Source organism: Nannospalax galili, unplaced genomic scaffold, assembly GCF_000622305.1.
Source record: "Nannospalax galili isolate Female #2095 unplaced genomic scaffold, S.galili_v1.0 scaffold886, whole genome shotgun sequence".
Taxonomy (NCBI): Eukaryota; Metazoa; Chordata; class Mammalia; order Rodentia; family Spalacidae; genus Nannospalax; species Nannospalax galili.
In genome coordinates this window covers 3139871-3152143 of record NW_008355971.1, presented here as the reverse complement: position 1 = coordinate 3152143, position 12273 = coordinate 3139871, and the positions used below count along the sequence as shown (strand labels likewise).

The following is a 12273-nucleotide window of genomic DNA, read 5'->3' as shown; positions in this document are numbered from 1 at the left end:
AAAAATATTTTATTTATTATTTTTATTTTATGTGTATGCATGTATTGCCAGCATGTAGGTAAGTGTACCCGTGTTGTGTAATGCCCACAGAGGACAGAAGAGGCTATCAGATCCCCTGGAACTGGAGTTACAGACAGTTGTTAGTTGCCATGTGGGCACTGGGATTCGAACCCGGGTCTTCTGCAAGAAGAGCCAGTGTTCTTAACCGCTGAGCCATCTCTCCAGCCCCCCAGCCTTAAAATTTTTAAATAAATTTAAGAGGACTTTAAGTAGGGAAGGCAGTGCAGGGCTAGGGAAATTGGAGGACAGAAACAGGGGGTGGATATGGTCACAATACATTGTATACATGTATGAATTTTTAAAAGAATAAACAAAATATATATTTTAAATTTTAAACTGAACAAAACAAAAGGACAGGATCACACTCAAGCCCAGCATTGCAGGCCTGTAAACACAGATATTCAGGAGGCTGAAGCAGGAGGAACTGCAAGTTGAAGACTTCCTGCCTAGGCTATTGAGTAGGTTTAAGGCCACTGAATAATATCAAAACTCTGTCTCAAAATTTAAAAAGTATCGTAAGTGAAATGACTCAGCAGATAAAGGGATTTGCCACCAAGTCTCATGGCCTGAACTTGATCTCTGGAACCCACACAGTGGAAGGAAAGAACCAAAATCAATAAGTTGTCCTCTGACCTCCTCACCAACACCGTAATGTGTTAAACCATCTATAAAGTTATACACACACACACACACACACACACACACACACACATACACAGTCACACACAAAATAACTAAATGCAAAGAGTTATTTTTTTGTTTTTGTTTTTTTTTAAGTCTGGGGCTGGAGAGATGACTTAGCAGTCAAGAACAATTACTGCTGGGTGTAGTGGTGCTCGGCTTTAATCCTAGTGCTTGGGAGGCAGAGGCAGGTAGATCTCTGTGAGTTTGAGGCCAACCTGGTCTCCATAGTGATTCAGGCCAGCTGAGACCCTGTCTCAAAAAAAGATTAAAAAAAAAAAAAAAAGAAAGACCTCATGTGTACTCAGTTCCCAGTACCCAGAAGATCCAGGGGATCTGACACCCTCTTCTGGCTCTGTGGGCACATGCACACACAGGGTGCATACACATACACATAGACACTCAGATGTACACATAAAAAATAAAGTAAGTAAATCTAAAAAAAAGATGAAAAAAGTTTAAGAATTAAAGAAAGAAAATAATAACTGGCACTAAAGACCATCTAGCACATGCGAGGTCCCGGGATGGATTCCCAGTTGGGAACAGGGACAGTACCCTGTGGTTGAAATGAGTCAGGCTTCTTAGCAGTTCAGATGAATTCATCTGTAATTGGCACCTCACATCTATGGGTTCTGCAATCATTCAACTCACTGCAATAAGAAATATTCTCCCCAAATTATGCCTATATTAAACATACACAGCTCTTTTCTTGCCATATTCCCCAAACAATGGAGCACAGCTATTTGCATAGCATTTGCATCATATTGAATATCTTACATCATCTAGAGATGATTTAAAGCACATGTGAAGATGTGTGTCAACTGTACACAAATACCACCCCAGTGAATATAAAGAACCTGATTACAGGAGGGCAAGTGGGCAGATAAAGGTACCTGCAGCCAAGCCTGACAAACTGAGTTCAAACTCCAGGACCCACATGTGGAAGGAGAGAATTGACTTCTTCAAGCTGTCCTCTGAACTGCACACATTTGTGGTGGCACACAAGCACCATCCTCCCCCACAAAATACAAGTTTAAAAAAAAAAAAAAGAAACTTGCTGGGCATGGTATCACACGCCTTTAATCCTAGCACTCAGGAGGCAGAGGCAGGGGAATCTCTGTAAGTTCAAGGCCAGCCTGGTCTACACAGTGAGTTCCAGGCCAGCTGGGGCTACAGGGAGACCCTGTCTCAAAAAGACCAACAATGAAGAAGAAGGAGGAGGAGGAGGGGAAGGGGAAGGGGGAGGGGGAGGGGGAGGGGGAGGGAAAATCGAAAAAGATTTTGTTATCTTCAGAAGTTCCGGGAACTAATCCGCACAGAAACCAAGGGATGACTGGTGAAGTGTACAGGTCTTAGGTTAACACACGTGTATCCATGTTGTGTAATCAGATCACGGTATGGAACACCTCCATCTCCCCCAGAAGATTCCCTCAACCAGCTTTGTCCTTCTGAATACCTCTTTGGTGTTTTGCTGTTGTTTGATTTTTTTTTTTTTTTTTTTTTTTTGAGACGAGGTCTCACTCTACAGCCCAGGCTGACCCAGAATTCACTATGTAGCATAGGCTGGTCTCAAACTTACGTCTCAGCCCCCTAAGAACTGGGACTTACAGGTGTAAGCCATCACGCCCGGATTTTTCTCACTACTTTAACTTCTTGTGTACCTCAGTTCCCTCCTGTAAATGGAGATCACACTAACCACCAGCACTTCCTGAGCATCTCCTCCCTGCCAGGCATTTTGCTAAGGAAGGGCTTTAAATAGCATTTCTTCACTCCAACCCCAGGAAAATTATTATTATTTCTTTTATGCAGCCCTGGCTGGCCTGGAACTTGCTATGTAGACCAGGCTGGTCTCAAATTCACAGAGATCTACCTGCTTCTGCCTCCTAAGTGCTGGGATTAAAGGCATGTGTCACCATACCCACTTTTTTCTTTAATTGAAGATTTTATTTTTAACCATGTGTACTGCGTGTGTGTGTGTGTGTGTGTGTGTGTGCACATGAGTACAGGTGCCTTCAGAGTCCAGAAGAGGGCATTGGATTCCTTGGAGCTGGAGTTAGGGGCAGTTGTGAGCCACTCAACGTGAGTGCTGGGAACTAAACATGAGTCCTCAGAAAGAGCAGCAAGCACTCTTAACCACTGGGCCATCTCTTCAGCCCAACACATGCCACTATTGTTCTTATTTTACAAATGAGGAAACTGAGGTACAGAGAGAGGAATTTGCCAAAGTCAGATGGCCTGAATGAGGACCTGTGAATGTTGACTTTGTGGGGTTGTCACATGATAAATCAGGAGCACTTGGAAACTCCTGGCTCAGTCATTCTCAGCTTTGGTTATTTACTTGGAGACCCCCGACTTTCCAGCCCTCTCATTGCACATGTAGCCTAGCTTCCCACATTTTAAGCATTAATTGTGCTTGATGTGGTTTCTTCTGCCGTGACAATGACAGGTCAGTTTACTTCGTTTTCAGCAGTCAATATCAGACAGCATTTTCATAAAGACAGAAAAACAAAAATCTAAGCTGGGCATTGGAAGTGCACACCTGTAATGTCAGTACTAGAGAGATTACAGAGAGGCAGGAGGATCATGAGTTCCGGGGTGCCTGCAAGATGCTATCTCAGAGAGAAAGGAGACAGAGACAGAGAGACAGAGACACAGACACAGACACACAGAGAGAGGCAGAGACAGAAAACCAGAGACAAAGAGACAGAGAGATAAACAGAGACAGAAAAACAGAGTGACAGAAAGAGACAGAAAAACACAGAGTGACAGAAAGAGACAGAGAAGGAAGATGGAAGACAGGAAGGAAGGAAGGGAAGGAGGGAGAGAGAGAAGTGAAATGGCAAAACTGACTCCATTTTATTCTAACTTTTGCTAACCCTGTGTCTCTGCCCAGCGATTCCCCCAATCATGGCAAGGCCAGGCAGAACAGTCCCATGGAGGCTGCACCTGCAGTTTCAAGGAGTACCTTGTTTCTGCAGTACTGGGGAACTTACACTCAGCCAGGCAGGCAGTGCTTTCTCCCAGCTACACTTGAAACTCCAGGGAATCCATTGTTTATGCAATTCTGAGACACTTGTTTTTCCTAACTGAAGCTTAGAAACTTTTTGTTAACTGATAACCTCAACTGACCTGCCCCTGGTGTAACTATGGAGATCTGATCTAACTATGGTTATTGGTTTGCCCCGGCATGATATAATTGTGGTTTTAAGCTTTATAAACCATTCTCTGGGAGCTGAAGAGATGGCTCAGTGGTTAAGAGCACTGGTTGCTCTGGCAGAGGACGGGGGTTTGATTCTCAGCACCTGCATGGCTGCTAACAGCCATCTGTAACTCTAGTTTAAGGGAATTGGTGTCTTCTTCTGGCCTGCATAGACACCAGCTCATACAACCCTGGGGATGGAACCCAGGGCTTTGTGCATGGTGAGCGAGCACCTTACCAACTGAGCTACATCCACCGTTCCTCTTTTATGTGCCTTTTGGGGCTCCAGTGAAAGAGTTATTTACCACCAAAGGATTCCTCTCCTGTCAAGTTTGAGAAGCACTTCTCTAGACTAGTTCTGTATTTGTAGGTAGAAACTGAGACACAGGGAGGTGAGCAGAGATCTGGAGATTTTCAGGGGGCTCAAATACCATCCCCTATCTTAAAGGACTTAGGAGTCAGCAACTGCTTGCTGATTACTGCCGTCCACTCTCTCTATGGGCACCTTTTATATCCCCTAGTATTGGGGGTTGAACCTAGGGCCTTTGGAAGTCTGGGAAAGCGCTCTATCACTGAGCCAAGCCCCCAGCCACTCCCTGGTGGATTCTAGGCAAGCACTCTAGCATTAAGCTATGTTTTAGTTTTTTCTTTTCTTTTCTTTTGGTCTTTTTGAGACAGGGTCTCCCTGTAGCCCCAGCTGTCCTGGAACTCACTATGTAGATCCGCCTGCCTCTGCCTCCCAAGTGCTGGGATTAAAGGTGTGTACCACCACGCCCAGCTGTTTTAGTTTTTTCAAATTTTTTTTTTAATTTTAATGTATGAGTGCTTTCCCAGCATGTATACACATGTACTACATGCATGTAATGCCTGTGGAACTCAGAAGAGAGCGTCAGAGTCCCTGGAACTGCAGTTACATACAGTTCTTAGCCATCATGTGGGTGCTGGGAAACGAACCCAACCAGGTCTTCTGCAAGAGCAGCCAGTGCTCTTAATTGCTGAGCCATCTCTCCAGCCCCCTATGTCTCAGTTTCTTTTTCTTTGCTACAGTATCTATTGTAGTCCAGGTTGGCCTCTGCCTCACTATGCAGTTGAGGATGACCTTGCATTCCTGATCCTCCTTCCTCTACCTCTCAAGTGCTAGGATTTTAGGCATGCACTACCATGCTGGCTTATCTGTCTATCTCTATGTGTAACTGTACATGTGTGCATGCACAAGTGTGTGTGAGGTGTGCATGCCTGTGTGGGAACAGAGGCCAGAGGAAGGCATTAGATGCTCTCCTCTATCTTCTCCTTGTCCTCTGAGGCAGTGTTTCTCACTGAACCTGGAGCTCATGGTTTGGGGCTAGGCTGGTAGTAGTCAGCTATTCTCCTGTTTCCACTCCCCTCGGTGCTGGGGTAACAGGCTTGCACAGGATCACCCATGGCTTTTACCTCAGTGCAAGGATCCAAACTCCTGTCTTGGTGCTTGGGGTATGGAAGCTCTCTAAAAAGCAAATTTATGTCCCTAGTCCCTTGTGTGAAAAAAATTTTAATACTTTATATATTACTTTATTTTGTGTGTACATTGTCCACACGTGTGTAAATGCACCCGTGTCCTGCAATGCCAAGAGAGGTCAGGAGAAGGCATCAGATCCCCTGGAATTGGAGTTCAGGCAGTTGTTAGCTGCCACGTGGGTCCTGGGAATCGAACACAGATCCTCTGCAACAGTAGTCAGTGCTCTAACCATTGCTCCATCTCTTCAGCCCCAATATGTGAAAGAAAATTAATTTAAAAATTACATTATTCATTTTTTATTTACTTATTTAGTTTGTTCAGGTTCATGCATGCCATGGTCAGAGTACAACTTGGGGAGTCAGTTCTTTCCTACGACATGGGTCCTGGGGATAGAACTCAGATCATCAGGCCTGGCAGCAAGTACCTTCACTGGCTGAGCAATCTTCCTGCCCACCCTTTTTAAAGTTTGCTGGTTTTTTGTTCGTCTGTTTTGTTGTTTTGTTTTTGAGACAAGATCTCCCTATAGCCCTAGCTGACCTGGAACTCACTATATAGACCAGTCTGGCCTTGAACTCACAGAGATTCGCCTGCCTTTGCCTCCCAAGTGCTGGGATTAAAAGCATGCATACTTTTTAAATTTTTTTATATTTTTACTTTTTATTTATTTTGTGTATTTTGGGGCCTGTATATGCTACATCTTTTGCATGGAGATCAGAGGACAACTTTGTGGAGTCAGTTCTCCCCTTCCGTCTTGTGTGTCCTGGTGCTCGAACTCAGGCTTGACAGCAAGCACCTTTACCCACTGAGCCATCTTGTTGGCCCCCTTGTATGAAATTTTTGAGAGGGAGAAATCGCTTTGGTTGTGATGGTGGTCTAAGAACAAAGCTAACTCAAAAACAACAGCAGCAAAAATAAGCTATTTATGACAACATCTAGATATCAATTACATGAAACAACGCATTCTTGTATATTCTCTCTCTCTCTACACACACACACACACACACACACACACACACACACACACACATCTATTTATTTAACCCCCTGTAGCTGTTCCCTAGCACCTGTATATACATAGGTCCTACCTCACTCCCTCACCTGGCTCAGCTCACCTGGTTCTTTTTGATGTGCTGCTGGACAGCCTGCAAGCCATTGCCTCGCTCTGTCTGCATAGCCAGTGGCAGCCGCTCTTGAACCCAAGCCTGGAAAGAACACAGGGGTAGGCAGGGGTAGGTCAAGGGGAGAATGTGCCCAAGGACCACTGCCTTGAACTAGCCTTCCAGCTCCTTGCTCAGCATCCAATGCCCTTCCTCACCCAAGCACCCAGGATATCTTCAGCCTCTCGTACTCACAGGCTCTGCCCCACACTCTTGAGGCAGGCTCCTGCCCACTTTGGCCTCGAACATGCAGGTGCTGGACCTAGAATTCCTTTCCATTCCCTCTCACTTCTAATTTGCCTTCAGTCCAGACATCCACTAGGAAGACCCTCTGACTTTGAACTTCTCTGGGTTCCTACAGACCCTCAGACTCATCACAATGGCACTAGCTACCTAGGTTGCCACCGTCTGGGGACAAGTCTGAGCCCTCTGTGGGCAGCCAGGTGGTCTGCCTTGGACACCTGCTGACCTCAGCATCTTTAAAGCACAGGGTCTAGTAAAAAATGAACAAGAGTGAACAAATCAATGAATGAGTTGATAGTTGAGCAGATCGGGGAGTAACTGGATGAGAAAATGAACGGAGGAGAGGACGGAAATGAGTGCGGTCGGGAATACATTGTAATTCTAGCACTTGGGAGGTGGAGGCAGGAGGATCAGGAGGTCAAGGTTATCTTCTGCTACACAGCCAGTTCGCCACCCTGGACCACATCAGACTGTCTCAGAAAGTCAAAAGAGTGAAGGACTGGACAGCCCATCAGTCCTCTCACTCTGGGCCCACCCGGGCTCCACTCTTTCCTCCCTGCGGCCCCCATGCGCCAACCCACGACCTCACGCCCCGCCCGCCCTCGAGTCCCCGCCCCAGTCCCCAGCCCCTCCCATCCAGGCCCCGCCTCAGGCCCCAGGCCCCGCCTCACCAGCTCGTCGTCCAGGTCGTGCGCCACCTGGTGCAGCTCCTTGGAGGCCAGCAGTAGGCGGCGGCGCTCCTGCAGCGGCTCCAGCAGGCGCACCAGGCGCTCGCCCACCGCGTTCTGCCGCTCGCCCACCAGTTCCTTACTCGCCGGCTCCAGCGGCAGCGCCGCCGTCTGCGCCTGCAGTTCTCCCACCTCACGGTACCACTCCTCCACCTGGGACTCCATGGACTGTGGGAACAGGGGCAGGGTCAACGGCCCCACCTCCCTCCCGGTCTGCTGTGGTTCTCCGAGACCCTCACGGTGACCGCCCACCCCTCTCCCCTAGCTCGGTGTCCTCCAAGATGCACCGCCCTCCCCCTGCATGACTCTGTTGTCTCCAGGTCAGTCCCTGCCTCCGAGCTTTCCCCCTGTTGGGTGAGGAGTTCCCTCTATGGATAGTCTGTTCCTGGTCAATCAGATTTCAGGTCAAGCATTGCCTTTTCGGAGGCTCACATGACACCCTTCCCCCCAGGCACTAAAGTGGTCATTAATTCGCAAAACAACACTTGAAGATTGTATCTGTTTTACACAGGAGGAAACTGAAGCCCAGAGAAGTAATTTGTTTCAAGAACCAATCTTGCTGGATACAAAAATGAATACAGGGACTGGAGAGATGGCTCAGCTGTTAAGAGCACTGGCTGCTTTTGCAAAGACCTAGGTTTGGTTCCCAGCTCCCACATGGCGGTAACAACCGTCTGTAACACTCATACAGATTAAATAAAAAAATAAGCCGGGGCAGTGGTGGTGCTCACCTTTAATCACAGCACTCGGGAGGCAGAGGCAGGTGGATCTCTGTGAGTTTGAGGCCAGCTTAGTCTACATAGTCTACATGTGAGTTCCAGGCCAGCTGGGGCTACAGGGAGACCTGTCTCAAAAATACAAATAAATAATAAATAAACAAAAATTTTAAAAATGACCACAAAGCTACAGTGGTTTGGGGACTGGGGACCCAGCAGTTGGTAGAGAGCTTGCTTCTTATGCAGGACACCCTGGTTTTGACCCCCTAGAACTGCATAAAACCAGGTGTGTAATGCAGGCCTGTAGTCCCAGCACTCAGGAGCAAAAGGATCAGAGAAGTTCAAGGCCAGCCTGGGCTACACAGCAAGCTCAAAGCCATATTCGACTGTATACATGAAACCCTCTCTTGGAAAAAAAAAAAAAGGCCTAAATACACAGGAGGATTAATATACCTTATAAATGCCTCTTGAAATCCCCAAAGAAAAGATGAATTATTTAGAGTGGGCAAGGGCCAAATGGCTAACTGACTTAGCTGAGTCCCTTCCTTGTTCTCTAAGCTGAAAACAGTTCCAGATGGATCAAGGCCTTAAAATCTATGCAAATGCTTTGAGAGTCGTCGGAGAGAGGAACTCTTTCCAAAAATAAAGGGAAAGATTAGAAATCTGCTCACATAAAAACACTTCTGCACTGACCCTAATTTCGTAGATAATTAGATGACAAATGACAAACCAAAGAAATATGTGAAAGGCATTAGAGCAAGAACCCAGTTTTTTTCTTTTAAAAAATCTCTTGGGCTGGAGAGATGGCCCAGTGGTTGAGAGCACTGACTGCTCTTGCAGAGGACCCAGGTTCGATTCCCAGCACCCACGAGGCATCTATGAACCGTCCTTAACTCCAGTTCAAGGGGAATCCGAAGCCCTCTTCTGACCTCCGCGGCATTGCATGACACAGGTGCACTCACATGCAGGTAATACACTCATACACATAAAATAAAAATAATAAATATTTTTTAAAAAAATCTCTTGGGCTGGAGAGATGGCTCAGCATTTAAGAGCACTGGCTGCTCTTGCAGAGGACTCAGGTTCAAATCCCAGAACACATATGGCAGCTAACAATCATCTGTAACTCCAGTTCCAGCGGATCTGATGACACCCTCTGCTGTCCTCCACAGGTACTGCACGACATGGGTGCACTTACATACATGCAGGCATAACACTCATACACATAAAATAAAAATCTTTTATTTGTGTGTGCATTGCACATATGTGGAGGTCAGAGGACAACTTGCTGGAGTCAGTTCTCTCCTTCCACCATGTGGATCCTGGGAATCAAACTCATGTAGTCAGCCTTGGTAGTAAGTACCCTTACGCACTGAGCGCAATCTCTCCTCTTTCTCTCTCTCTCTCCCTCCCTCCCTCCCTCCTCTCTTGGGGCTGGAGAGATGGCTCAGTTAAGTGAGCTTGCTGATCTTGCAGAGGACTTCAGTTCCGTTCCAAGTACCCAGTGTAACCCCAGTTCCAGGGACTCCAAAGTCCTCTTCTGGCCTCCTCAGGCACGGCACACACATGATGTACATCCAAACATGCAGGCAAAACACTCATATATATAAATTAAAACTTTAGGACAGATTCTCAGGTAGCCCAGTTTGGCCAAAAATGACCTTGAACTCCCAATCTTTCTGCCTCCACCTCTCAAATTCTGGGATTACGGTGTACACCACTACCTCAGGCTATAAAACTAGTTTAATAGAGATTCCTCCCTCAATCCTCCTTTCCTGTTTCCTTTGCATTCACGGCAGTAATAATTCTTGAACAAATAACTGTCCTTTTAAATTTTTTTCTTTTTTGGAACAAGGTCTTGCTCTATAGCCCTGACTGACCTGGAACTCACTCTGTAGTCTAGGCTGGCCAGGAACTCATGGGTGATCCTCCTCCTTCAGCCTGTGTTACAGGTGTGAGCTACCACACCCTGATGTGAATAGCTGTCTTTTTTACATGCTTTTCAAATCTCTCTCAATTCTAGAATGTCACCCTTGTAAATGCAGAGCTAAGTCAGTTTAACCAACTGTATAGCCAGGTGTCTGGAACAGTGCCTGGCACAGAATAGGCCTCTTCTGATGTGTTTGATGCATACAATAATTATATCAACAGGAGCTGGAGAGAGGGCTCGGTGGTTAAGAGCACTTGCTGCTCTTCGGAGAACCTGAGTTCCCAGCACCCATACTGTGTGGCTCAAAACCACCTATAACTCCAGCTCTAGGGGCTCTGGCACCTTCTTCTAGCCTCTGATGGGTATCACAGATCTCAGGTACACATCCACATAAAATTAAAAATTAAATATAAAAAAAGATATCAGCCAACAACAAAACAACAACAAAAACCTGCTGCAAACAGAAATGGGCATCAGATGTAAACAGCCAATGTACAGAAGAGGAAATAAGCATTCAAAAAGATGAACAGTTCCATTAATCAGTGAAAAAAAAAACCTAATACATGATTTTTTTTCATCCATCAGATTGGCAAAATTTAAAAGCTAGAGCGTATCTAGAGTTGGCAAACTTGCAGGGACATGGGCACACTCAGCCACCACCAGTGCTGGTGTAAATTGGTAGATCCTTTTTGGAAGGCAACTTGGCGGGTCTTACCAAATGCAGTAAATATGTATACTCCTGACCCAAGGCTTGCACTTTCTCTCCTAGGAATATGCAAAGAAACGTTGGCCTCTCTACTCAAAGAGGTTCGTCCAAGGGCTTCATCATAGCAGTTAACAATGGGAAGAAAACTGGACACAACCTCATAGTCCATCAGGAGTGAAATGGTAGGCCTCAGGAGATGGCTCAGTAAGTAAGGTGTTTGCCAAAAAAGCAGACCTGAGTTTGAACCCCAGCACCCATGTAAAGTCAGGCAGTCACATACATCTGGCACTCTTTAACTTTTTTTTCTTTATTTTTAATTTTATGTGTATGAGTATACTACCTGTATGCATGTAAGTGCACCCCTGTTATGCAATGCCCACGGAGGTCAGAAGAGGGTGTCAGATGCCCTGGAAAGTTATGGACAGCTGTTAGCCACCATATGGGTGCTGAGAACCAAACCCGGGTCCTCTGCGAGAGCATCCAGTGCTCTTAACCACTGAGCCATCTCTCCAGCCCCACTCTTTTTAAAAAAAGATTAATTAATTTTTTTTGTTTTTTTTGAGACGGTCTCCCTGTAGCCCCAACTTGCCTGGAACTCACTGTGTAGACCAGGCTGGTCTTGAATTCAGAGATTTGCCTGCCTTTACCTCCTGAGTGCTGGGATTAAAGGTGTGCACCACCACACCTGGCAAGATTTATTTATTTTTATTTTATGCATATGAGTGTCTGCTTGTATGTATGTTCACCATGTGCATGCAGCACCTGCAGAGGCCAGAAGAGGGCACTGGATCCCCTGGAACTGGAGTTACAGACAGTTGTGAGCTACTATGTGGGTGCTGGCAAACAAACCTGGGTCCTCTAGCAAGAGCAGTAAGCACTCTTAACTGCTGAGTCATCTCTCCAGCCCTAATCCCAGTGCCCTTCAGGAGAGATGAGAAATGGACACAGGAGAATCTCAGAGCTCATGGGTGGGCTAGCCTGGTATACACTGCAGTAAACAATGAGAGACCTGATTCAAACAAGGTGGAAGGTGGAGACTGACACCCAAGTTTGTCCTCTGACCTTCACACATGGATCTCGGCAAGTGAACACCTGCAGGTACATATGGGATCTCTCTCTCTCTCTCTCTCTCTCTCTCTCTCTCTCTCGAGAAAATGAATGAAAAGGGTAGACTAGGTGATGTGGCACACACCTATAACTCCAGCATTGGGGAAATAGAGGCAGTAGGATCATGAGTTCAAGGTCATCCTCAGCTACATAGCAAGTTTGATACCATCCTGGGCTACATCAGACCCCATCTCAAAAAGAAAGAAGGACGGAGGAAAGAAAGAAAGAAAGAAAGAGAGAGAGAGAGAGAG

At 46.2% G+C, this 12273-nt stretch overlaps 1 protein-coding gene across 1 annotated transcript in view; it reads right to left on the bottom strand.

Moving 5' to 3' along the window:
- Positions 1-12273, bottom strand: part of Sptbn4 (spectrin beta, non-erythrocytic 4) — a 106101-nt gene that overhangs the window by 17494 nt on the left and 76334 nt on the right. The window contains 2 exon segments of the mRNA XM_029556578.1: positions 6548-6637; positions 7507-7731. Coding sequence (XP_029412438.1) covers positions 6548-6637; positions 7507-7731 — 315 coding nt within the window.